This window comes from Oncorhynchus tshawytscha, linkage group LG20, assembly GCF_018296145.1.
Source record: "Oncorhynchus tshawytscha isolate Ot180627B linkage group LG20, Otsh_v2.0, whole genome shotgun sequence".
NCBI lineage: Eukaryota > Metazoa > Chordata > Actinopteri > Salmoniformes > Salmonidae > Oncorhynchus > Oncorhynchus tshawytscha.
Window position 1 is genome coordinate 50,420,575 of NC_056448.1, and position 25,533 is coordinate 50,446,107.

Genomic DNA, 25,533 nt, shown 5'->3' on the forward strand with positions numbered 1-25,533 from the left:
TTCACAACGTCAACGTGCTTCTCATTCTGGACACTCAGGAAGAGACACAGGAAGAGACACAGGACGAGACACAGGAACACACACAGGAAGAGACACAGGAACACACACAGGAACACACACAGGAAGAGACACAGGAACACACACAGGAACACACACAGGAAGAGACACAGGAACACACACAGGAAGAGACACAGGAACACACACAGGAAGAGACACAGGAACAGGAACACACACAGGAAGAGACACAGGAACACACACAGGAACACACACAGGAACAGGAACACACAGGAACACACACAGGAAGAGACACAGGAAGAGACACAGGAACACACACAGGAACACACACAGGAAGAGACACAGGAAGAGACACAGGAACACACACAGGAAGAGACACAGGAACACACACAGGAACACACACAGGAACACACACAGGAAGAGACACAGGAACACACACAGGAACACACACAGGAAGAGACACAGGAACACACACAGGAACACACACAGGAAGAGACACAGGAACACACACAGGAAGAGTCACAGGAACACACACAGGAAGAGACACAGGAACACACACAGGAAGAGACACAGGAACACACACAGGAAGAGACACAGGAACACACACAGGAAGAGACACAGGAACACACACAGGACGAGACACGGGAACACACGCAGGAAGAGACACAGGAACACACGCAGGACGAGACACGGGAACACACGCAGGAACACACGCAGGACGAGACACGGGGAATTATAACACCAGTATGGAGGGATGATGACCTGGCTAGCAGCTCAACCACACATAATTCAGGCTGTAAGAAGGTGAGTTATTATTGTACTGTATATGTGTGCTTCGTAAACAAATAATGAATCGGACAGAGTTCGTATTCCTGCCGTAATCAAATGCTTCTCATTTGCATGTGTTTGAGTAGGAAAAAGTCAGTCTGTAAAAGTGTAGACAAAGACTTGAATTCATAACTTGTCTCATTAATGATGTGAATACAGTGAGGGCTACTCATGTTGTTTTGAAAGAGTCTATCCTCTAAACTGGTGTGGTGTGGAGCAGGCAGGCAGGCAGGCAGGCAGGCAGGCAGGCAGACCAGTATTACGCCCCTCTGGCTACATGTTATTAAGAGCTCACAGGATTGGATGTTACAAACAGGGACAATTCATTTCTGTTGAAAGTATTGCTGCTGTTGACTCTGGAATGTTTCCGTTGGGTCCCTGGTTCCAAGGTCTTTTCTCTCTGCTGACAGGACGCACTGTGACTCTGTGAACACACAGTCCAAAGTTACAACACACAGGTTCAGGCAGAGCCTGGCCACTCCCTCTGAAGTAGTCTACCGACTGAGGCACATATTAAATCTCTCAGCAGAGACAATATTTAGAGAAAGAGAGAGAGATAAAGAGAGGGAATGAGTGAGAGGGAGAGTTAAGAGGCTGCATCTGAGTTAGTGTTTAGTGGGTTGCTCTATTCACTATGTTTAAGCATGGTCTGACTGACTGACTGTCTGATTGACTGACTGATTGACTACTGACTGACTGACTGACTGACTGACTGACTGACTGACTGACTGACTGTCTGACTGACTGACTGACTGACTGACTGTCTGATTGACTGTCTGACTGTCTGACTGACTGATTGACTACTGACTGACTGACTGACTGACTGTATCGCTGGCAGCTGTTGGTTTTAAATACTTTGGATTCCTTTCCAACAACCAGCACAGGTTTAGACAGAGAGGGGAGGCATTAGGACACTGTTTAGGCATCCCAAATGGCACCCTGTTCCCTATAAAGTGTGTAGGTCTAGGTCAAAAGTAGTGCACTATAGAGGGAATAACATGCCATTTGGGAGAGTCTCAACTATCAGAACGCTGTCTGACACAACAACATTACTCTGACCAACTAGAATACAGATGATTTCTGAAGTGGAAACATGTTACAATGAAATGCACTGCAGCCATTTGTTTCAGACGTAGAAGGATTGTTAACGTGTTTACTGGGTTAATAACACGGTTAATATTTGTCCTTGCAGGTGACTATCGGGTTTGAATCCATGACTCCATGATGAATACACATGTAGTTATGAGAGACGGGCGAGTGCTGTCAAGGTATGTCATTACTGTGTTTTACTGACTCTGTTGATTGTTGCATGATGATAGAATACGTGAAGGTCCGTACAAAAATCTTGAGAAGGAATGAGAAGTCTAAATTAGAGTTCAAAAGTCCAAGCGAGATACTGTATATACATAACAGCTAAGTGCGCTATAACAAAGGAGAGTTGTGCTTTCAGTTTTCACACTGTATATTTCAGCTGTGTATTATCTTGTGCTTTATATCCAAACTAATATCTTGGATGTTATTCCAGAATGTTTTGGCATTCTTACAATTCACTATTTAACATACACAGTAAAATTGCAAGAGTTAATTCAACTCCTATGGAGTTAAATTAAACAGTATTTTGGGGTTTATATGGTCCAACCCTTATATTGTGTTAAAACTACTCTGGTCATGGTGTTGATATTTTTGGAGTTAAACGATCGGAAATGGAACTCCAACTGCCATTTTACTATTTTCAGTGTTGTTGTTGTTTTAAATGTAACCATTATTTAACTAAGCAAGTCAGTTAAGAACAAATTCTTAATAACAATGACTGCCTACCCCAGGCCAATTGTTCGCCACCCTATGGGACTCCCAATCACGGCCGGATGTAATACAGGCTGGAATCGAACCAGGGACTGTAGTGACGCCTCTTGCACTGAGATGCAGTGCCTTAGACTGCCACGCCAATCAACTCCCTTGCCATTTTACATTTTTCTGTGCCGTTTTAAATGAGGAATTAACACCAACAGAGTACATTTCTGTTTCAGTTGATTTCCTTTTAGTTGTAAGGGTGTAAAGCCTTGTTTGAATATTTCTTAATGTGGCACATTAGGGTGGATTGCAATGTGATATCCAATCCGTGTTGGAAGAAAAATATCTTGAGCTTTTAGGTCAGTCACAACAAATAGCTCATTACTTTTAAATCACTCACAACTTTCATTTCAAATGCCTGTCACCATGTCAACTGGGACATTTATCTAACTAACGGTATTCATAAATCCACTTTCAGATTGGATTAGTTTAGAAAAAAATGGTTTCTTACCTGTTTATGTAGCATCAAATCAAAAACATTCAACGTACGTAAAAACACTGATATTGAAATAAACTATTTTTAAAAATCTGCCTGCAACAGAACATGCTGGGAAATACGACAATGAGGCCAATCCCACATCTGTGGATAACTCCATAGATTTAACTCCCTGTCTCTGGTTACTTAATGGAGTTAAAAGTACTCCTTCCCAATGAACTCCAGTTATCATCATTAACTTTAATTTTTCATGGCAGCAGGGTAGCATAGTGGTTAGAGCATTGGACTAGTAACTGGAAGGTTGCGAGTTCAAACCCCCGAGCTGACAAGGTACAAATCTGTCGTTCTGCCCCTGAACAGGCAGTTAACCCACTATTCCTAGGCTGTCATTGAAAATAAGAACTTTTTCTTAACTCACTTGCCTAGTTAAATAAAGGTAAAATGAAGAACTCCAGGCAGTGTACTACTCTCTTGAGGGATTAGATAACTCCCAATAGAGTCAATTTAACAATATATTTTTTTTAACTCTGATTTCAACTATCCTTGATTTACTGTGTACCTTGTGTTTCTAACAGGGCTGAGTTCTTGTCATTGCTGAACACGTACAACTGTTTTCTGAAAGACAAGACACAGCAGCATCTTGTCTTCTATGAGGTAGGTTGACCTTCGCTGCTCCGTTGAATTATTTACATGTTTTATTTGCACCAAAGAAGAAGAACAAGTAATAAAAACAAATCAAATATTTACTCATATTTACTACTTCGAAATCAAACTTCTGCAGTTTACATTTTAGTTAAAGTTTAATTTATTTGCACTTATTTGAAAATAAGAACTAATAAATACAAACACTGGTGTGGTGAAACCCAAGGGCTGATATGAAACCAAACCACAAAAACTATATACACAAGTACAACAATTAAACACGTGTGTTTCAACAGATAACACAAACAACTAATTATAAATGTACAAATCAATAATCACATTTAAAAAAAAATGTTTTAATGTGAATGTGAGAGTTAGGCTAAATGGAGGAGAGTAGTTTGGTTCATCAGGCTGACCTCCAGTCTTCATGGAGGAGATTACTGAGTAGTTTGGTCCATCAGGCTGACCCCCAGTCTTCATGGAGGAGATTACTGAGTAGTTTGGTTCATCAGTGGAGATTACTGAGTAGTTTGGTTCATCAGGCTGACCTCCAGTCTTCATGGAGGAGGGACTGTCTGGACCTGGTAGAATCCATTGAAGGGTTTAGGTAAACTGTCTGGGACCTGGTAGAATCCATTGAAGGGTTTAGGAAAACTGGGACCTGGTAGAATCCAAATCAAATCAAATCAAATTTTATTTGTCACATACACATGGTTAGCAGATGTTAATGCGAGTGTAGCGAAATGCTTGTGCTTCTAGTTCCGACAATGCAGTAATAATCCAACAAGTAATCTAACTAACAATTCCAAAAAAACTACTGTCTTATACACAGTGTAAGGGGATAAAGAATATGTACATAAAGATATATGAATGAGTGATGGTACAGAGCAGCATAGGCAAGATACAGTACATGGTATCTGGTACAGTATATAAATATGAGATGAGTATGTAAACAAAGTCGCATAGTTAAAGTGGCTAGTGATACATGTATTACATAAGGATGCAGTAGATGATATAGAGTACAGTATATACGTATGCATATGAGATGAATATTGTAGGGTATGTAAACATTATATTAGGTAGCATTGTTTAAAGTGGCTAGTGATATATTTTACATCATTTCCCATCAATTCCCATTATTAAAGTGGCTGGAGTTGAGTCAGTGTGTTGGCAGCAGCCACTCAATGTTAGTGGTGGCTGTTTAACAGTCTGATGGCCTTGAGATAGAAGCTGTTTTTCAGTCTCTCGGTCCCAGCTTTGATGCACCTGTACTGACCTCGCCTTCTGGATGATAGCGGGGTGAACAGGCAGTGGCTCGGGTGGTTGTTGCCCTTGATGATCTTTATGGCCTTCCTGTAACATTGGGTGGTGTAGGTGTCCTGGAGGGCAGGTAGTTTGCCCCCGGTGATGCGTTGTGCAGACCTCACTACCCTCTGGAGAGCCTTACGGTTGTGGGCGGAGCAGTTGCCGTACCAGGCGGTGATACAGCCCGCCAGGATGCTCTCGATTGTGCATCTGTAGAAGTTTGTGAGTGCTTTTGGTGACAAGCCGAATTTCTTCAGCCTCCTGAGGTTGAAGAGGCGCTGCTGCGCCTTCTTCACGATGCTGTCTGTGTGAGTGGACCAATTCAGTTTGTCTGTGATGTGTATGCCGAGGAACTTAAAACTTACTACCCTCTCCACTACTGTTCCATCGATGTGGATAGGGGGGTGTTCCCTCTGCTGTTTCCTGAAGTCCACAATCATCTCCTTAGTTTTGTTGACGTCAAGTGTGAGGTTATTTTCCTGACACCACACTCCGAGGGCCCTCACCTCCTCCCTGTAGGCCGTCTCGTCGTTGTTGGTAATCAAGCCTACCACTGTTGTGTCGTCCGCAAGCTTGATGATTGAGTTGGAGGCGTGCGTGGCCACGCAGTCGTGGGTGAACAGGGAGTACAGGAGAGGGCGGGGTCGAGACCCAGGGTCTCGAGCTTGATAACGAGCTTGGAGGGTACTATGGTGTTGAATGCCGAGCTGTAGTCGATGAACAGCATTCTCACATAGGTATTCCTCTTGTCCAGATGGGTTAGGGCAGTGTGCAGTGTGGTTGAGATTGCATCGTCTGTGGACCTATTTGGGCGGTAAGCAAATTGGAGTGGGTCTAGGGTGTCAGGTAGGGTGGAGGTGATATGGTCCTTGACTAGTCTCTCAAAGCACTTCATGATGACGGAAGTGAGTGCTACGGGCGGTAGTCGTTTAGCTCAGTTACCTTAGCTTTCTTGGGAACAGGAACAATGGTGGCCCTCTTGAAGCATGTGGGAACAGCAGACTGGTATAGGGATTGATTGAATATGTCCGTGAACACACCGGCCAGCTGGTCTGCGCATGCTCTGAGGGCGCGGCTGGGGATGCCGTCTGGGCCTGCAGCCTTGCGAGGGTTAACACGTTTAAAGGTTTTACTCACCTCGGCTGCAGTGAAGGAGAGTCCGCATGTTTTCGTTGCAGGCCGTGTCAGTGGCACTGTATTGTCCTCAAAGCGGGCAAAAAAGTTATTTAGTCTGCCTGGGAGCAAGACATCCTGGTCCGTGACTGGGCTGGTTTTCTTCTTGTAGTCCGTGATTGACTGTAGACCCTGCCACATACCTCGTGTCTGAGCCGTTGAATTGAGATTCTACTTTGTCTCTATACTGACGCTTAGCTTGTTTGATAGCCTTGCGGAGGGAATAGCTGCACTGTTTGTATTCGGTCATGTTACCAGAATCCATTGAAGGGTTTAGGGAAACTGTCTGGGAGGTATGAGTATAATAATAATAATTGGCGTACATTAATGTCGTAAATAGGCAAGATAGAGTTTCTTAAACAAAGGTGCAGATGGAGCCACGTAATTAGAGGTGGCTTGTCTTGCAAATGTATTTTGGATGATGAGTAATTTGTGTAGGTAGGAGGCAAATGTACTGGCCCAGACAAGATTACAGTAAATGAGATATGGGTATATGAAGCTACAGTAAAGAGTTCGGAAGCAAGCCTGATGAACCAAACCAGTAATATTTCTGATGAAACCAACACATTTCTTCATTTCACTTCAGACTGAATGAGAATGATTTTTCCAGGATACCTTCTCATCAATTACAACTCAGACGAATCTAGTGGATGTGCCTTGGTCCATTTCATTGCCACCAATTGAGATTCTGGCTCTTTTTTTTACAATCTTTCTTATTCTTACTCGTGAATACAATACAGTTAGATCTTTTTTATATTTAAATATAATTTGTTTTTCTGGAACCATTCAGAAATGTGTCCATTCCTGAGTTGGTTTCATTAATTTTGGTGTGATAAATCCAGTTGGCTTCATTAATTTTAGTGTAATACATCCAGTTGGTTTCCTCAGCAAAGAGAATGGGAAGTACGGTAGAAGATACAGCAGCAAGGTCATGGAGATTAGGAATAACTAAGGTCCAATGATCACACCCTGTGGGACGCCACAGGATATCTTGGCCGTGGTACATGCACATCCATTTGCATAAACAAATTGTTCTCTATCATAAACATAACGACAGTGCATTCGGAAAGTATTCAGACCACATTTTGTTACATTACAGCCTTATTCTAAAATCGATTCAATATGTTTTTTTCCCTCATCAATCTACACACAATACCCTATAATGACAAAGCAAAAACAAGTGTATTTATATATATATATAAAAAGCTAAAATATCAAATTTACATAAGTATTCAGACCCTTTACTCAGTACTTTGTTGAAGCACCTTTGACAGCGATTACAGCCTCCAGTATTCTTGGGTATTAAGCTACAAGCTTGGCACACCTGTATTTGGGGAGATTCTCCCATTCTTCTCTGCAGATCCTCTCAAGCTCTGTTAGGTTGGATGGGGAGCGTCGTTGCACAGCTATTTTCAGGTGTCTCCAGAGATGTTAGATCGGGTTCAAGTCTGGGCTCTGGCTGGGCCACTCAAGGACATTCAGAGACTTGTCCCGAAGCCACTATTGCGTTGTCTTGGCTGTGTGTTTAGGGTCGTTGTACTGTTGGAAGGTGAACCTTCACCCCAGTCTGAGGTCCTGTGCGCTCTGGGTCAGGTTTTCATCAAGTTTCTCTCTGTACATTGCACTGTTCATCTTTCCCTTGATCCTGACTAGTCTCCCAGTCCCTATCACTGAAAAACATCCCTACAGCATGATGCTGCCACCACCGTGCTTCACCGTAAGGATGGTGCCAGGTTTCCCCTAGATGTGATGCTTGCCATTCAAGCCAAAGAATTCAATCTTTCATCAGACCAGAGAATATTATTTCACATAGTCTGAGAGTCCTTTAGGTACCTTTTTGCAAACTCCAAGCGGGCTGTCATGTGCCTTTTACTGAAGAGTGGCTTACGTCTGGCCACTACCATAAAGGCCTGATTGATGGAGTACTGCAGAGATGGTTGTCCTTCTGGAAGGTTTTCCCATCTCCACAGAGGAACTCTGTGAGAGTGACTATCGGTTTCTTGGTCACCGCCTTGACCAAGGCCCTTCTCCCCCGATTGGTAAGTTTGGCCGGGCGGCCAGCTCTAGGAAGAGTCCTGGTGGTTCCAAACTTCTGTCGTTTAAGAATGACGGAGGCCACTGTGTTTTTGAGGACCTTCAATGCTGCAGAACATTTTTGGTACCCTTCCCCAGATCTGTGCCTCGACAGAATCCTTTCTCGGAGCTCTACGGACGATTCCTTCGACATTGCATGGTGTTTGCTCTGACATGCGTTATCAACTGTGTAACCTTATAAAGACAACGGTGTGCCTTTACAAATCATATCCTACTAATTGAATTTACCACAGGTGGACTCCAATCAAGTTGTAGAAACATCTCAAGGATGATCAGTGGAAACAGGATGCACCTGAGCTCAATTTCGAGTCTCATAGCAAAGGGTCTGAATTATTATGTAAATACGTTTTAATTTTTGTAATTTTTATAAATGTGAAACAAATGATTTAAACTTGTTTTCGCTTTGTCATTTTCGGGTATTGTGTGTAAATTGATGAGGATTTTCTTTTTTAAATGTAAAAAAATGATTGACTCCATTATTAAATAAGGCTGAAACAAAGCGTGGGAAAGGGAAGGGGTCAGAAAACTTTCAGAATGAGCTGTGTAATTATATGTATAACCATGAAACTGTAGTAATGCAATTTGGAAAGTAATATTTCATGACCAACCAAACGCTTTGGATCAATATCAAAATATGCCAAGAGCGTATTCATTGTTTTAAAGGGCAGTAAAGATTTTATCAACGAGTTGCAAAAGTGCCACATCTGTGGAGTGGTTTTTACCAAAACCATATTGGTTCTCATATAGAATACAGGGTTGATTTAAATGCTTCAACATTCTCTTAAATTCATTATAATCAATATTCTCTTACACCATGTTTCTAGGATTTTAGAAAAACATAGTACTGATATGGGGAGGTAATTTGTAAAAAAACAATCTCGGAACCCCAGATCTATAGAGGGGGATAACTTCGGCAATTTTTTTTTATCTTTAGGAGCATTACCAGTTTGCAATGATTTGGTGAAAATATACATTCGAGGTTCAGCAATCGTGAGACACTGATTTCACCAAAGAGGCACCAATCTCATCATGACCTGCTGCTGATATCTCTAAATTACCAATTAGCTCCATCCCCTCCATTACACCAGGAGGATCAAACGGAAGCAGAGGAGGGACATGTCCCTTAATGTAATCCAGGGGATTTCCATCAGTTCTCTATTTTCTTTGACAGAGAGAAACCAACATTCACAAAAAAGTTTTTAAATTAACATGAAATACAGTCAAGATCACTACAGGTCTTATTTCCCACAATACATTGAGATGGAATAGTTGCAGATGCCTATTTCTAGTTGTAGATGCATAACAGTTGATTGATGATTTTCCAAATTGACTTTATATATTATTTAAGGATTCTTGGAATATGTTAGGAAAATATATTTTTGGGGATATCTGAAGTAGGAGATTAAATTTGCTCATACACTTTTTGTAATTTGCAGAATTCAGGGGAGAGGAACTCCTTTTCTTTTTTTACAGAGAACGTTTTGTAAACCAAGGTTTCCTGAACCCTTCTTGTGCTCTCGTACATGGTTTAACTAAGGGAAAGCAGTGGGGAAATACACAATTAAATGATGTGAGAAAAGTCAGGTAAAGCAGACTCCACATCAGCCTGATTATAAACATTTTACCATGAAATATCATCAATCAAGATCTTAATGAGCTCACAATTACTTTAGTTAAATATTCGACCTTTAATGCTACTAATCATTCCCATCTGTTCATGTCCAACTGCCAAAGAGAAGTGGGAAATTGGAAAGTGGTCAGAAATGTCAGAATAAAGTATACCTGTATTAGCCACATTATTCAAAGGATTAGTAAAAATATGATCAATAAGGGTGTCAGGTGAACTGGTCAGTCTGAGGTCTTATAGATGAGGGGATACAGGTGAACTGGTCAGTCTGGTCTTATAGATGAGGGGATACAGGTGAACTGGTCAGTCTGTGGTCTTATAGATGAGGGGATACAGGTGAACTGGTCAGTCTGGTCTTATAGATGAGGGGATACAGGTGAACTGGTCAGTCTGTGGTCTTATAGATGAGGGGATACAGGTGAACTGGTCAGTCTGGTCTTATAGATGAGGGGATACAGGTGAACTGGTCAGTCTGTGGTCTTATAGATGAGGGGATACAGGTGAACTGGTCAGTCTGGTCTTATAGATGAGGGGATACAGGTGAACTGGTCAGTCTGTGGTCTTATAGATGAGGGGATAGAGGTGAACTGGTCAGTCTGGTCTTATAGATGAGGGGATACAGGTGAACTGGTCAGTCTGTGGTCTTATAGATGAGGGGATAGAGGTGAACTGGTCAGTCTGGTCTTATAGATGAGGGGATACAGGTGAACTGGTCAGTCTGTGGTCTTATAGATGAGGGGATACAGGTGAACTGGTCAGTCTGTGGTCTTATAGATGAGGGGACACAGATAGATGGAGTATCAAGTATTCAACAAGTCAGGTGTCAGTGAGTGGTTCTCATTTTTAATTTAATGTATGTTGAAAACACCCAATAGAAATGAATCACCCAATCAAATCCAAGGTTGATGCAAGGATATCAGTGAAACGACCAATGTCAGAATCGGGTGGACGATAGATGCATCTAATTACCACTTTTTAACCACCCTAAAAAAGTCTTCAACGTGTTTACAGCTCTGTACCCCTGTACCGTTAAAACCTAACCAACGTGTCTACAGCTCTGTACCCCTGTACCGTTAAAACCTAACCAACGTGTCTACAGCTCTGTACCCCTGTACCGTTAAAACCTAACCAACGTGTCTACAGCTCTGTACCCCTGTACCGTTAAAACCTAACCAACGTGTTTACAGCTCTGTACCCCTGTACCGTTAAACCTAACCAACGTGTTTACAGCTCTGGACCCCTGTACCGTTAAAACCTAACCAACGTGTTTACAGCTCTGTACCCCTGTACCGTTAAACCAAACCAACGTGTTTACAGCCCTGTACCGTTAAAACCTAACCAACGTGTTTACGGCTCTGTACTGTTGTACCGTTAAAACCTAACCAACGTGTTTCAGCTCTGGACCCCTGTACCGTTAAAACCTAACCAACGTGTTTACAGCTCACCCCTGTACCGTTAAAACCTAACCAACGTGTTTACAGCTCCCCTGTACCGTTAAAACCTAACCAACGTGTTTACAGCCCTGTACCGTTAAACCCTAACCAACGTGTTTACAGCTCTGGACCCCTGTACCGTTAAAACCTAACCAACGTGTTTACAGCTCTGGACCCCTGTACCGTTAAAACCTAACCAACGTGTTTACAGCTCTGGACCCCTGTACCGTTAAACCCTAACCAACGTGTTTACAGCTCTGTACCGTTAAACCCTAACCAACGTGTTTACAGCCCTGTGTTTAACCACGTGTCTACAGCTCTGTACCCCTGTACCATTAAAACCTAACCAACGTGTTTACAGCTCTGGACCCCTGTACCGTTAAACCCTAACCAACGTGTTTACAGCCCTGTACCCCTGCCCTAACCAACGTGTTTAAAACCTAAAACCTAACCAACGTGTTTACAGCTCTGGACCCCTGTACCGTTAAAACCTAACCAACGTGTTTACAGCTCTGTACCGTTAAAACCTAACCAACGTGTTTACAGCTCTGTACCGTTAAAACCTAACCAACGTGTTTACAGCTCTGTGTTAAAACCTAACCAACGTGTTTACAGCTCTGTACCGTTAAAACCTAACCAACGTGTTTACAGCTCTGTACCCCTGTACCGTTAAACCCTAACCAACGTGTTTACAGCTCTGTACCGTTAAAACCTAACCAACGTGTTTACAGCTCTGTACCCCTGTACCGTTAAAACCTAACCAACGTGTTTCAGCTCTGTACCCCTGTACCGTTAAAACCTAACCAACGTGTTTACAGCTCTGACCCCTGTACCGTTAAAACCTAACCAACGTGTTTACAGCCCTACCCCTGTTAAAACCTAACCAACGTGTTTCAGCTCTGTACCCCTGTACCGTTAAAACCTAACCAATGTGTTTACAGCTCTGTACCCCTGCTAAAACCTAACCAACGTGTTTCACCCCTGTACCGTTAAAACCTAACCAACGTGTTTACAGCTCTGGACCCCTGTACCGTTAAAACCTAACCAACGTGTTTACAGCTCTGGACCCCTGTACCGTTAAAACCTAACCAACGTGTTTACAGCCCTGTACCGTTAAAACCTAACCAACGTGTTTACAGCTCTGGACCCCTGTACCGTTAAAACCTAACCAACGTGTTTACAGCCCTGTACCGTTAAAACCTAACCAACGTGTTTACAGCTCTGGACCCCTGTACCTAAACCCTAACCAACGTGTTTTCAGCTCTGTACCCCTGTACCGTTAAAACCTAACCAACGTGTTTCAGCTCTGGACCCCTGTACCGTTAAACCCTAACCAACGTGTTTACAGCTCTGGACCCCTGTACCGTTAAAACCTAACCAACGTGTCTACAGCTCTGTACTGTTGTACCGTTAAACCCTAACCAACGTGTTTACAGCTCTGTACCCCTGTACCGTTAAAACCTAATCAACAAACAGTATATGTTATATATGTTAAGACTAAGAACTGTGTTTATCTCCGCTAGAGAGATGGAGAGGTGGTGTTCGAGGGATTCCTGAATATCAACTGGGGAGTACGGCAGCCTATCAGGCTCAAAATACAGGATGACAAACAACAACCGATCACCAGCCTACTGTCACCTGACCCAGTCAGTCCTCATGGACGCAAGAGGTTACCTTTGACCTTTATCATGCATTATGTCAATACCACAGTCATAGTTAAAATACAAGCATCACTCAGGCTAAACCCTCTCTGTCTGTCAGGGGGATGACACGATGGGGGGAGTTTGAAGACCTCCATCAGATCAATGAGACAGAGGAGACCAACAAGCAGCATCCTGCAGAGGAGACCAGCAACCACACGACAGGTAACCTCACCTTAACTGTAGCAAACACACTACAGGTAACCTCACCTTAACTATAGCAACCACACTACAGGTAACCTCACCTTAACTATAGCAACCACACTACAGGTAACCTCACCTGAACTATAGCAAACACACTACAGGTAACCTCACCTTAACTGTAGCAACCACACTACAGGTAACCTCACCTTAACTATAGCAACCACACTACAGGTTACCTCACCTTAACAACCACACTACAGGTAACCTCACCTTAACTATAGCAACCACACTACAGGTAACCTCACCTTAACTATAACAACCACACTACAGGTAACCTCACCTTAACTATAGCAACCACTTTACAGGTAACCTCACCTTAATTATAGCAACCACATTACAGGTAACTTCACCTTAACTATAGCAACCACACGACAGGTAACCTCACCTTAACTATAGCAACCACACGACAGGTAACCTCACCTTAACTATAGCAACCACACGACAGGTAACCTCACCTTAACTATAGCAACCACACTACAGGTAACCTCACCTTAACTATAGCAACCACACTACAGGTAACCTCACCTTAACTATAGCAACCACACTACAGGTAACCTCACCTTAACTATAGCAACCACACTACAGGTAACCTCACCTTAACTATAGCAACCACACTACAGGTAACCTCACCTTAACTATAGCAACCACACTACAGGTAACCTCACCTTAACTATAGCAACCACACTACAGGTAACCTCACCTTAACTATAACAACCACACTACAGGTAACCTCACCTTAACTATAGCAACCACACTACAGGTAACCTCACCTTAACTATAGACAGGTAACCTCACCTTAACTCTAACAACCACACGACAGGTAACCTCACCTTAACTATAGCAACCACACTACAGGTAACCTCACCTTAACTATAACAACCACACTACAGGTAACCTCACCTTAACAACCACACTACAGGTAACCTCTAACTATAACAACCACACTACAGGTAACCTCACCTTAACTATAACAACCACACTACAGGTAACCTCACCTTAACTATAGCAACCACACTACAGGTAACCTCACCTTAACTATAGCAACCACAACAGGTAACCTCACCTTAACTATAACAACCACACTACAGGTAACCTCACCTTAATTATAGCAACCACATTACAGGTAACTTCACCTTAACAACCACACGACAGGTAACCTCACCTTAACTATAGCAACCACACTACAGGTAACCTCACCTTAACTATAGCAACCACACTACAGGTAACCTCACCTTAACTATAGCAACCACTTTACAGGTAACCTCACCTTAACTATAGCAACCACACGACAGGTTATCTCACCTTAACAACCACACTACAGGTAACCTCACCTTAACTATAACAACCACACTACAGGTAACCTCACCTTAACTATAGCAACCACTTTACAGGTAACCTCACCTTAATTATAGCAACCACATTACAGGTAACTTCACCTTAACTATAGCAACCACATGACAGGTAACCCCACCTTAACTATAGCAACCACACTACTGGTAACCTCACCTTAACTATAACAACCACACTACAGGTAACCTCACCTTAACAACCACACGACAGGTAACCTCACCTTAACTATAGCAACCACACTACAGGTAACCTCACCTTAACTATAGCAACCACACTACAGGTAACCTCACCTTAACTATAGCAACCACTTTACAGGTAACCTCACCTTAACTATAGCAACCACTTTACAGGTAACCTCACCTTAACTATAGCAACCACTTTACAGGTAACCTCACCTTAACTATAGCAACCACTTTACAGGTAACCTCACCTTAACTATAGCAACCACACGACAGGTTATCTCACCTTAACAACCACACTACAGGTAACCTCACCTTAACTATAACAACCACACTACAGGTAACCTCACCTTAACTATAGCAACCACTTTACAGGTAACCTCACCTTAATTATAGCAACCACATTACAGGTAACTTCACCTTAACTATAGCAACCACATGACAGGTAACCTCACCTTAACTATAGCAACCACACGACAGGTAACCTCACCTTAACTATAACAACCACACGACAGGTAACCTCACCTTAACTATAGCAACCACACTACAGGTAACCTCACCTTAACTATAACAACCACACTACAGGTAACCTCACCTTAACTATAGCAACCACACTACAGGTAACCTCACCTTAACTATAACAACCACACTACAGGTAACCTCACCTTAACTATAGCAACCACTTTACAGGTAACCTCACCTTAACTATAGCAACCACATTACAGGTAACCTCACCTGAACTATAGCAACCACACTACAGGTAACCTCACCTTAACTATAGCAACCACACTACAGGTAACCTCACCTTAACTATAGCAACCACACTACAGGTAACCTCACCTTAACTATAACAACCACACTACAGGTAACCTCACCTTAACTATAGCAACCACATTACAGGTAACCTCACCTGAACTATAGCAACCACACGACAGGTAACCTCACCTTAACTATAACAACCACACGACAGGTAACCCCACCTTAACTATAGCAACCACTTTACAGGTAACCTCACCTTAACTATAGCAACCACATTACAGGTAACCTCACCTGAACTATAGCAACCACACTACAGGTAACCTCACCTTAACTATAACAACCACACTACAGGTAACCTCACCTTAACAACCACAATACTGGTAACCTCACCTTAACAACCACACTACAGGTAACCTCACCTTAACAACCACACTACAGGTAACCTCACCTTAACTATAACAACCACACTACAGGTAACCTCACCTTAACAACCACAATACTGGTAACCTCACCTTAACAACCACACTACAGGTAACCTCACCTTAACAACCACACTACAGGTAAACTCACCTTAACAACCACACTGCAGGTAAACTCACCTTAACAACCACACTACAGGTAACCTCACCTTAACAACCACACTGCAGATAAATTAACCTTAACAACCACACTATAGGTAACCTCACCCTAACCACATTACAGGTAAACTCACCTTAACAACCACACTGCAGGTATTCCCCTTCAGTTCATTGCCACTAAAGCCATCAGTTGAATGAATAGTTGATTGAAGGTCTAAATTAATCTCCAATTAATGTCTCCATAGAGAAATGAACTAAATTTGCTGTACGGTGTCCATATTAGGACAACGTCATTTTAACGAATGACACATGAGACAGTTGCAACTCCTGCTGAGACTGAAACATCTCTTGCTGAGACTAAAACAACTCCTGCTGAATGTAGCCACCCTTTGCCTTGGTGACAGCTTTGCACACTCTTGCATTCACATTCTCTCAACCAGCTTCACCTGGAATGCTTTTCAAACAGTCTTGAAGGAGTTTTTCCTGCTTTTCCTTCACTCTGCGGTCCAATTCATCCCAAACCATCTCAATTGGGTTGAGGTTGGGTGATTGTGGAGGCCTAGTCATCTGATGCAGAGCTCAATCACTCTCCTTCTTGGTCAAATTGCCCTTTCAAGGACTGGAGGTGTGTTTGGGGTCATTGTCCTGTTGAAAAACAAATGGTAGTCCCACTAAGCGCAAACCAGATGGGATGGCATATTGCTGCAGAATTCTGTGGTAGCCATACTTATTAAGTGTGCCTTGAATTCTAAATAAATCACTGAGTGTCACCATCAAAGCACCCCCACACCTCTTCCTTCACGGTGGGAACCACACATGTGGAGGTGAACCAACATTTTTTTTATTTGGACTCATCAGACCAAATGACAGGTTTTCACAGGTCTAATGTCCATTGTTCGTGTTTCTTGGCCCAAGCAAGTCTCTTCTTATTATTGGTGTCCTTTAGTAGTGGTTTCTTTGCAGCAATTCGACCATAAAGGCCTGATTCACACAGTCTCCTCTGAACAGTTGATGTTGAGATGTATCTATTACTTGAACTCTGAAAAGCATTTATTTGGGCTGCAATCTGAGACTGGTAACTCTAATGAACTTATCCTCTGCAGCAGAGGTAACTCTGCGTCTTCCTTTCCTGTGACGGACCTCATGAGAGCTAGTTTCATCATAGCACTTGATGGTTTTTGTGAATGCCCTTTAAGAAACTTTCAAAGTTCTTGACATTTTCCGTATTGACTGACCTTCATGTCTTAGAGTAATGATGGTCTGTCGTTTCTCTTTGCTTATTTGAGCTGTTCTTGCCATAATATGGACTTGGTCTTTTGCCAAATAGGGCTATCTTCTGTATACCACTCCTACCTTGTCACAAGTCAACTGATTGGCTCAAACGCATTAAGAAGGAAAGAAATTCCACAAAATAACTTTATGGCACACCTCTTAATTAAAATGCATTTCAGGTGACTACCTCATGAAGCTGGTTGAGAGAATGCCAAGAGTGTGCAAAGCTGTCATCAAGGCTACTTTGAAGAACCATTTTTTTTATTTGTTTACATTTTTTTGGTTACTACATGATGTGTTATTTCATAGTTTTGATATCTACACGATTGTTCTACAATGTAGAAAATAAAGAAACCCTTGAATGAGTAGGTGCATTTTAACTGGTACTGTATATTTACACCACTAGTCAAAAGTTTAAGAACAACTAAAAGGGAAGGGGAGCAATTGCCCATTTTTAAGTCAGAGGGGACGCAACCACTGGTCAGGGATGAGTTGATGAGGGAAGTGAGGAATGGGAGAAGGTCTCCAGAGATGGCCTGGAGAAGAGAGGAGGGGATGATCTGTGTGAGTGAAACCAGTGGACTCAATAGGATGTGAATGAGTAAAAGATATCGTCAATCTTTTTTTCAAAGTCATTGACTAAAAGTCACCTACAGAGAGGGAGGGGGGAATTAAGGATGGAGGAGAATGTAGAAAATAGTTTCAGGGTAGAACCATGACATTTAATGGTAGAAAGTGGCTTTAGCAGCAGATACAGAGGAACAGAAGGTAGACAGGAGGGAGTGAAAGGATGATAGGTCCTCTGGAAGTTTAGTATTTAAAAAAATATTTGCTCAGCTGCCCGCAGCCCTGTTCTGTAAGCTTCACAATGAGTCACTCAGCGACGTAGCAGGAGCAGAAGGCCGAGCCAGCCGGGAGGAAAGGGGAGAGTGCGAGTCATAAGATGCGGAATGGGAGTGGAGTAGGGTCGAAACAGAGAACAGGGACCTGGAGGGAGTTACAGTGAGATGTGGAGGGGGTTACAGTGAGATTAGTAGAATAACAGAGACCTGGAGGGGGGTGCAGTGAGATTTGTAGGAGAACAGAGACCTGGAGGGGGGTTACAGTGAGATTAGTAGGAGAACAGAGACCTGGAGAGGGTCACAGTGAGATTAGTAGAAGAACAGCCTCTAGTAAAGATGAGGTTAAGAGAATTGCCTGTCTTGTGAGTTGGAGGGGATTGGGAAAGGGTGAGGTAATATCGCCCAACTCTACTGTCCAGGGAGCTACAGGAGTTATGAAAGCTGTACGCTGCGTCCCACCCCCACAAAGCAGAAGACGGAGGTGGAGGAGGAGCAGTCCAACCTGATCCGCTGTATGAGTGATGCTTCCTTGGTGAAGAGGAGGGTGAAGAGGAGTCCCTCACAGAGAGAGAGGAACAGGCAACACTGCTTCTCCATCAACGGACACTTCTATAACTACAAGGTTATGTCAATGAGAGAACTGACCTGATCATTACCTATCTAGGAAATTATTTGATCCATCAAATTTCTTTCTTTCTTTCTTTCTTTCTTTCTTTCTTTCTTTCTTTCTTTCTTTCTTTCTTTCTTTCTTTCTTTCTTTCTTTCTTTCTTTCTTTCTTTCTTTCTTTCTTTCTTTCTTTCTTTCTTTCTTTCTTTCTTTCTTTGCATGCTGGGAGTGTTTAGTGCATGCTGGGAATTTTATGAGCGGTGTCTGGAGTTAAGATCTCCTGTGTTATCTTTCTTGTTTTCTTTTCTTGGTGGTTTTCTTTTCTATGAATGATGATGTATTTTTTGTGGTAGAGGCTTTTGGGAGATGCACAGAGGGTCCTCGTAACGCCTGACCCACTAATGTAGAGAGAGGTGGGCCTCATAACACCTGGGCCCACTGATGTAGAGATAGGTGGTCCTCATAACGCCTGGACCCACTGATGTAGAGAGAGGTGGGCCTCATAACACCTGGGCCCACTGATGTAGGGAGAGGTGGTCCTCGTAACGCCTGGGCCCACTGATGTAGGGAGAGGTGGGGCAGACAGTGGTAGAGCAGCCACAAGCACCTGTTGCTGAGGAACAAGTTGTCCATGTTGAGGGTACTGAGTTGCTGCTTGTACCAGAGGGGAACATAGTGTCTGATGTTCAGCAGAAAAATATTGTTGGAGGAGGTAAGGAAGGTTCTTGGGAGCCATTTCCCCAGACTGGTGAGGAGATGCCCAGTACAAGTGATGGGGTACAGAAGAGGGTTCAGGTGGAGCTAGTCTCCCAGGTAGTGGAGGAGATGCCCAGTACGAGTGATGGGCTGCAAGTGGGGAGTGTTGAGAGGGATGTGGCAGATGGGAGTCAGACTGTGGCCTCAGTTGAGGAGGATCAGGAGAAGGATATGGACATCTCTATTGTTAAGATAGCAGCTGGTGAAGACTCAATTTACAATGTAGATGAGGTAAATGGATTCCTGGATCAGACTTTGGGGAAATCTGTCAAATTGGCAGATTTTTTGGGATGTTGATAAGTTTGTGCGGTCAGCTGTGGTGTTACAGAAGACGGTGGGGTTAGGGTGGGGTTAGACCAGTTGAGTGTGAAGAGAAGAGTTTCCTCTTGAGGAAATGTGTTACTGCTGTTACGGCAATAAAAGCTAGTGGGAAACATGGTCAGGTTCAGAGAAATGAGAACAATGATGATGATCCTTTTAGGGTGGGTTTTTTCTTCTGGCTTCTAGTTGTCTCTTTTCTATATTGACAATCAATTGCAAGGATCCTTAATCAACGTGGAAAAACCGAGTGTGATATATAATAATCGTATAGTACATAGCAAACTCACTTGGAGTATAGTGGCTTTGAGACGAGCCTTGCTTCTCATTTTCAAACTGGGTGACCGAAGCCAAACGGCTATCTTTTACCTAGATGTGCTCGGCATGAAGATTTTGCGTCACAAAGAGTTTGAAGAAGCATGTAAGGCAACTTGTAAGGGCCCCTATGATGGAAAATAGAGCAAGACAATGGTCGGCTTTGGGCCAATGAATGATGATGACTTTGTGGATGAACTGATCTACAATGGGAGAGTGGGAGAATGGGAGAATGGGAGAATATCGCCTGGGCAATGACTTCCTGGGTTTGACTCTGCAGTCTAGCCAGGCTGTCAGCAATGCTAAGCAGCTTGGTTGGCCCCTCACTGAGGGGATCTGCTTGGTTGGCCCCTCACTGAGAGGATCTGCTTGGTTGGCCCCTCACTGAGGGGATCTGCTTGGTTGGCCCCTCACTGAGAGGATCTGCTTGGTTGGCCCCTCACTGAGGGGTTCTGCTTGGTTGTTTGAGTGTTTATTGTGTTGTGGGTTCCCAGACCCAATAAAGTTTTTTAAAAACTGTCTCTGTCTCTCTCCTCTGTCTCTCTCTCTGTCTCTCTGTCTCTCTCGGTCTCTGTCTCTCTCATCTGTCTCTCTCGTCTCTGACTCTGTTTCTCTTTCTTTCTCCGTCTCTGTCTCTGTCTCTCTCGTCTCTCTCTTTCTCTGTCTTTGTTTCTCTCTCTTTGTGTCTCTTGTGTCTGTCTCTGTTTCCCTCTCTCTAGACGGCTATATTCACTCCAACCTATGGAACATCCACTAATGTCCGTATCAACAGCAAAATGACAACACATCAGGTCATATCACAGCTCCTTCAGAAATTCAAGGTGAATTATGTCAAATTACCAGGTTGTATTGTTGTTAGTTCACTTGGGGGAAGTCTTCTGGTTTGGTTCTAATAGTACGTGTGTCTGGTTCACCGCTGTGCTTCCACGTTGTGTTGCAGATAGAAAATGATCCTAATGAGTTTGCCCTCTACTGTGTCCATCAAAGTGGAGGTACGTTGAGCCATTCTCTTCCAGAACACAACTGATTCTGCTATCCTTCTGACATTATTAACACGTTGGACGGGGTATAATTGGTGTAAACTGGGGCTCTCCAGGGTTCTCCAATGTTAGGGTTCTCCAAGGTTATTGTTCTCCAGGGTTAGGGTTCTCCAGGGTTAGAATTAATAGTGTCTGTTTCATCCTATAGAGAAGAAGAAGCTGTCTGACTCAGATCTGCCGCTGTGGGAGAGGCTTGTTCAGGGCCCAGCAGAGAACATCATGAAGATTTTCCTCATGGACAGAGATGAAGAGGAAGTCAGCAACGATGTGAGTGTCTGCCCTTCAGCAGGGTTTTGAGGCCAGAATGAGTTTTGGACACTAGCCACACACAGTGCACTAACCCCCTTGCCTATGACTAGCTCTGCTCTCTCCCCAGGTGGCCATGTACCTCAACCTGGAGCTGCCCATCCTGGAGGGGGTTCTAGTGAAGCTGGAGGAGGAGGAGAACAGAGCAGTGCAGAGAATCACCACCAAGTGAGTTATGAAGGAGTTAAACTATCCTAACTGTTACCTAAATTAGAGGGGGCCCGAAACATTCAGACTGGGTTCTGGGTTATTAACATGCACTGAATCAACCCTGTCAGGTCAACTGGGTCGATCTGGAATCTAAACCGTACTGTGTTTACTCTGTGTCTCCTGTAGCTAAACAGTGATGTGTCACCTGTAGCATAACGGTGATGTGTCACCTGTAGTTAAACGGTGATGTGTCACCTGTAGCTAAACGGTGATGTGTCACCTGTAGCTAAACGGTGATGTGTCACCTGCAGTTAAACGGTGATGTGTCACCTGTAGTTAAACGGTGATGTGTCACCTGTAGTTAAACGGTGATGTGTCACCTGTAGTTAAACGGTGATGTGTCACCTGTAGCTAAACGGTGATGTGTCACCTGTAGCTAAACGGTGATGTGTCACCTGCAGTTAAACGGTGATGTGTCACCTGTAGTTAAACGGTGATGTGTCACCTGTAGTTAAACGGTGATGTGTCACCTGTAGCACAACGGTGATGTGTCACCTGTAGCATAACGCTGATGTGTCACCTGTAGTTAAATGGTGATGTGTCTCCTGTAGTTAAATGGTGATGTGTCACCTGTAGTTAAATGGTGATGTGTCACCTGTAGTTAAATGGTGATGTGTCACCTGCAGTTAAATGGTGATGTGTCACCTGTTGTTAAACGTTGATGTGTCACCTGTAGTTAAATGGTGATGTGGCACCTGTAGTTAAACGGTGATGTGTCACCTGCAGTTAAACGGTGATGTGTCACCTGTAGTTAAACGGTGATGTGTCACCTGTAGTTAACGGTGATGTGTCACCTGTAGTTGATGTGATGTCACCTGTAGTTAAACGGTGATGGGTCACCTGTTGTTAAACGTTGATGTGTCACCTGTAGCATAACGGTGATGTGTCACCTGTAGTTAAACGGTGATGTGTCACCTGTAGCATAACGGTGATGTGTCACCTGTAGTTAAACGGTGATGTGTCACCTGTAGTTAAACGGTGATGTGTCACCTGTAGTTAAACGGTGATGTGTCACCTGCAGCTAAACGGTGATGTGTCACCTGTAGTTAAACGGTGATGGGTCACCTGTAGTTAAACGGTGATGTGTCACCTGTAGCATAACGGTGATGTGTCACCTGTAGTTAAACGGTGATGGGTCACCTGTAGTTAAACGGTGATGTGTCACCTGTAGCTAAACGGTGATGTGTCACCTGTAGCTAAACGGTGATGTGTCACCTGTGGCCAAACGGTGATGTGTCACCTGTAGTTAAACAGTGATGGGCTGTTTTTGTGTCCTATAGGTACAACCAGCAGCAAATAGTCTTGTCTCAGCTTCTCAGCTCCAAGATCACCAAGACCGAGACAGAGGTGTGAGGAGTGGACTTCACACAGATTGGACTTCACACAACACATACCAGAACAACAGTACACAGAATACATGAAGGGACATACTGTCCAGGGAAGAGGATGTTCAAGATTAAATTAATAACTGTGTCCCAAATGGCACCCTATTCCCTATATAGTGCACTACTTTAGATCAGAGCCCTATTCCCTATATAGTGCACTACTTTAGATCAGAGCCCTATTCCCTATATAGTACACTACTTTAGACCAGAGCCCTATTCCCTATATAGTGCACTACTTTAGACCAGAGCCCTATTCCCTATATAGTGCACTACCTTAGACCAGGACGTTGCGCTGTATAGGGAATAGGGTGCCATTTGGGACTCAGACATACTACACCATAACTAAACCTGAAAGACTGCAGGAGGAAACAGATGTCCAGGGAAGGTATTGTTCAATGTCAACCTGAAAGATGATGATCAGTGATGAACTGAAAGCAACAAGTAGAAAAAAGTTAAATATGGAAATATTTTTCAATGAACCTGATGCATCTAATAGAAAGCCCTTTTGGTACCAGAAGGACTAGTCATCCCTCCAACTACACAGCTGAACTAGTAGTCATCCCTCCAACTACACAGCTGAACTAGTAGTCATCCCTCCAACTACACAACTGAACTAGTAGTCATCCCTCCAACTACACAGCTGAACTAGTAGTCATCCCTCCACTAAGACAGCTGAACTAGTAGTCATCCCAACACCTACACAGCTGAACTAGTAGTCATCCCTCCACCTACACAGCTGAACTAGTAGTCATCCCTCCAGCTACACAGCTAACAGCTAGCTCCTGAATGAGTTGTCATCCCTCCACCTAGACAGCTAACTCCTGTTATTGTAATAGAGGCTTGACAACACAACAAATAAATGCTAGCTAGCTGCCAGTTTGTACACTGGTTTGTTACTGTTGAATCATGAAGTGATTCAGTCATTTTTCAATAACACGCGGCTAGCTAACTAACTGGCTAGTGGAGGTGTTATGATCACTAACATCATGGCTGGAATGTACTTTTGACCAATCAGATTACTTGTCCCGGACTAACTGTTTAATAAGCCCTATAAAGTGATTGTCTGATCATAGCAAAGATTATAATTACCCAAGATTGGCCAGCGGCGTCATTGACATTGGGAGGTTCCTCCAGATGCTTCATGTTTTTTCTGGAGGCCGTACATATATTTTCAGCTTCCTGTGATTACAGGATGTGACTTAACTGGGGGTCATAGGGGTGGTTTTGAAGAGTTTAAAATATTTGTGACCAGGGGACAGTTTTGACCCGGCATATGAAGTCTGAATTCAATCTGCCCAAAAGGATTGTTGACCTCCATTGGTCCTAATTGTCTTACAGTACCAGAGGCGTCTATACTGTATGTCCCCACCACCTTCTTCAAAATAGTTTCCATTCTTAACCAAAATCCTGGAGAAATTGGTTTTCAAACAGCTGAATGATTTTTAAAGTGCCAACTGTGTTTTTTACAAATACCAATCTGGTTTTGCAGCCCACCACAGCACAGAGACAGCATTAGTTCAAGTGGTAAATGATCCTAGAGCCAACAGAGAGACAGCCTTAGTTAGAGGCAAATGATCCTAGAGCCAAAACAGATGCCAAACAGCTCTATGTCCTTGTGCGCTTGTATTTAAATGGTGCATTCCTCACTGTTGACCATGATGTCCTTCTGGACAGACCGGAGAGGTGGGTTGGACTCTCCAGTACAGAGGTGGGTTTAGCACCTTGTGTACCAGTCAAGAATGTTTTGTCAACCTTGGTGAACATAACTCAGAGAATATACAAACTGTGTTAGTGATTTAAATACTTGGATGGCTCAACTTCCTACAGCTAAATCAAGACAGGTAATTGTTGTTGTAGACAAAGCACAGAGAGAATCTCAACGCACATTTTAATTCACAGGCAATAAAGACAAAACACCAGTTAAAAAAACTAGCTGTTATTTTAGATTCTGAACTCCGTTTTGAATCACACTTTAGGAATGTGACCAAAATAGCTTTTTACCACCTGAGGAACATTGCCAAGGTGCAGCCGTTTCTCTCAGGCTGATACAGAGAGACTCATCCATGCTTTTATTACAAGCAGGCTTGACTACTGTAATGCTCTCCTGTCTGGTCTACTCAAGAAAGCCATTGGTCAACTGCAAAACATACAGAATGCTGCAGCGCGGGTACTGACCAAGACTAGATGGAGAGAACACATTACACCAGTTCTAAGGTCTCTGCACTGGCTGCCTGTGAGTTTTAGAATTAATTGAAAGATTATTCTAACCCCAATACACACATGCACTTAAGTTATGTACCCAGTAGGT

The 25,533-nt window shown here is 43.2% G+C and overlaps 1 protein-coding gene across 2 annotated transcripts; it reads left to right on the forward strand.

The window, feature by feature from the left end:
• Positions 1-649: 649 nt before the first annotated feature.
• On the forward strand, positions 650-23,423 carry rassf6 (Ras association domain family member 6). Of its 2 annotated transcripts, XM_024443864.2 has the most exons (11): positions 650-819; positions 2,036-2,111; positions 3,706-3,784; positions 12,928-13,073; positions 13,166-13,269; positions 18,708-18,910; positions 21,004-21,105; positions 21,225-21,276; positions 21,473-21,591; positions 21,701-21,798; positions 23,121-23,423. In XM_024443864.2, the coding sequence occupies exons 2-11, from the start codon at positions 2,065-2,067 to the stop codon at positions 23,191-23,193; spliced, it is 1,023 nt and encodes a 340-aa protein (XP_024299632.2). In that variant the 5' UTR covers positions 650-819; positions 2,036-2,064; the 3' UTR covers positions 23,194-23,423. The 2 variants fall into 2 exon arrangements, with proteins under 2 accessions (XP_024299632.2, XP_042158723.1); XM_042302789.1 differs by lacking the exon at positions 650-819 and having other exon boundaries at positions 1,684-2,111.
• Positions 23,424-25,533: the final 2,110 nt, after the last annotated feature.

Excerpts from the sequence above, each read along its gene's own strand:
- rassf6 (XM_024443864.2), top strand. The coding sequence starts at position 2,065 with ATGATGAATACACATGTAGTTATGAGAGACGGGCGAGTGCTGTCAAG. Across the intron at positions 13,270-18,707 it reads GACCAGCAACCACACGACAG|GGAGCTACAGGAGTTATGAA; the intron begins GTAACCTCACCT and ends TCTACTGTCCAG. Across the intron at positions 18,911-21,003 it reads GACACTTCTATAACTACAAG|ACGGCTATATTCACTCCAAC; the intron begins GTTATGTCAATG and ends CCCTCTCTCTAG.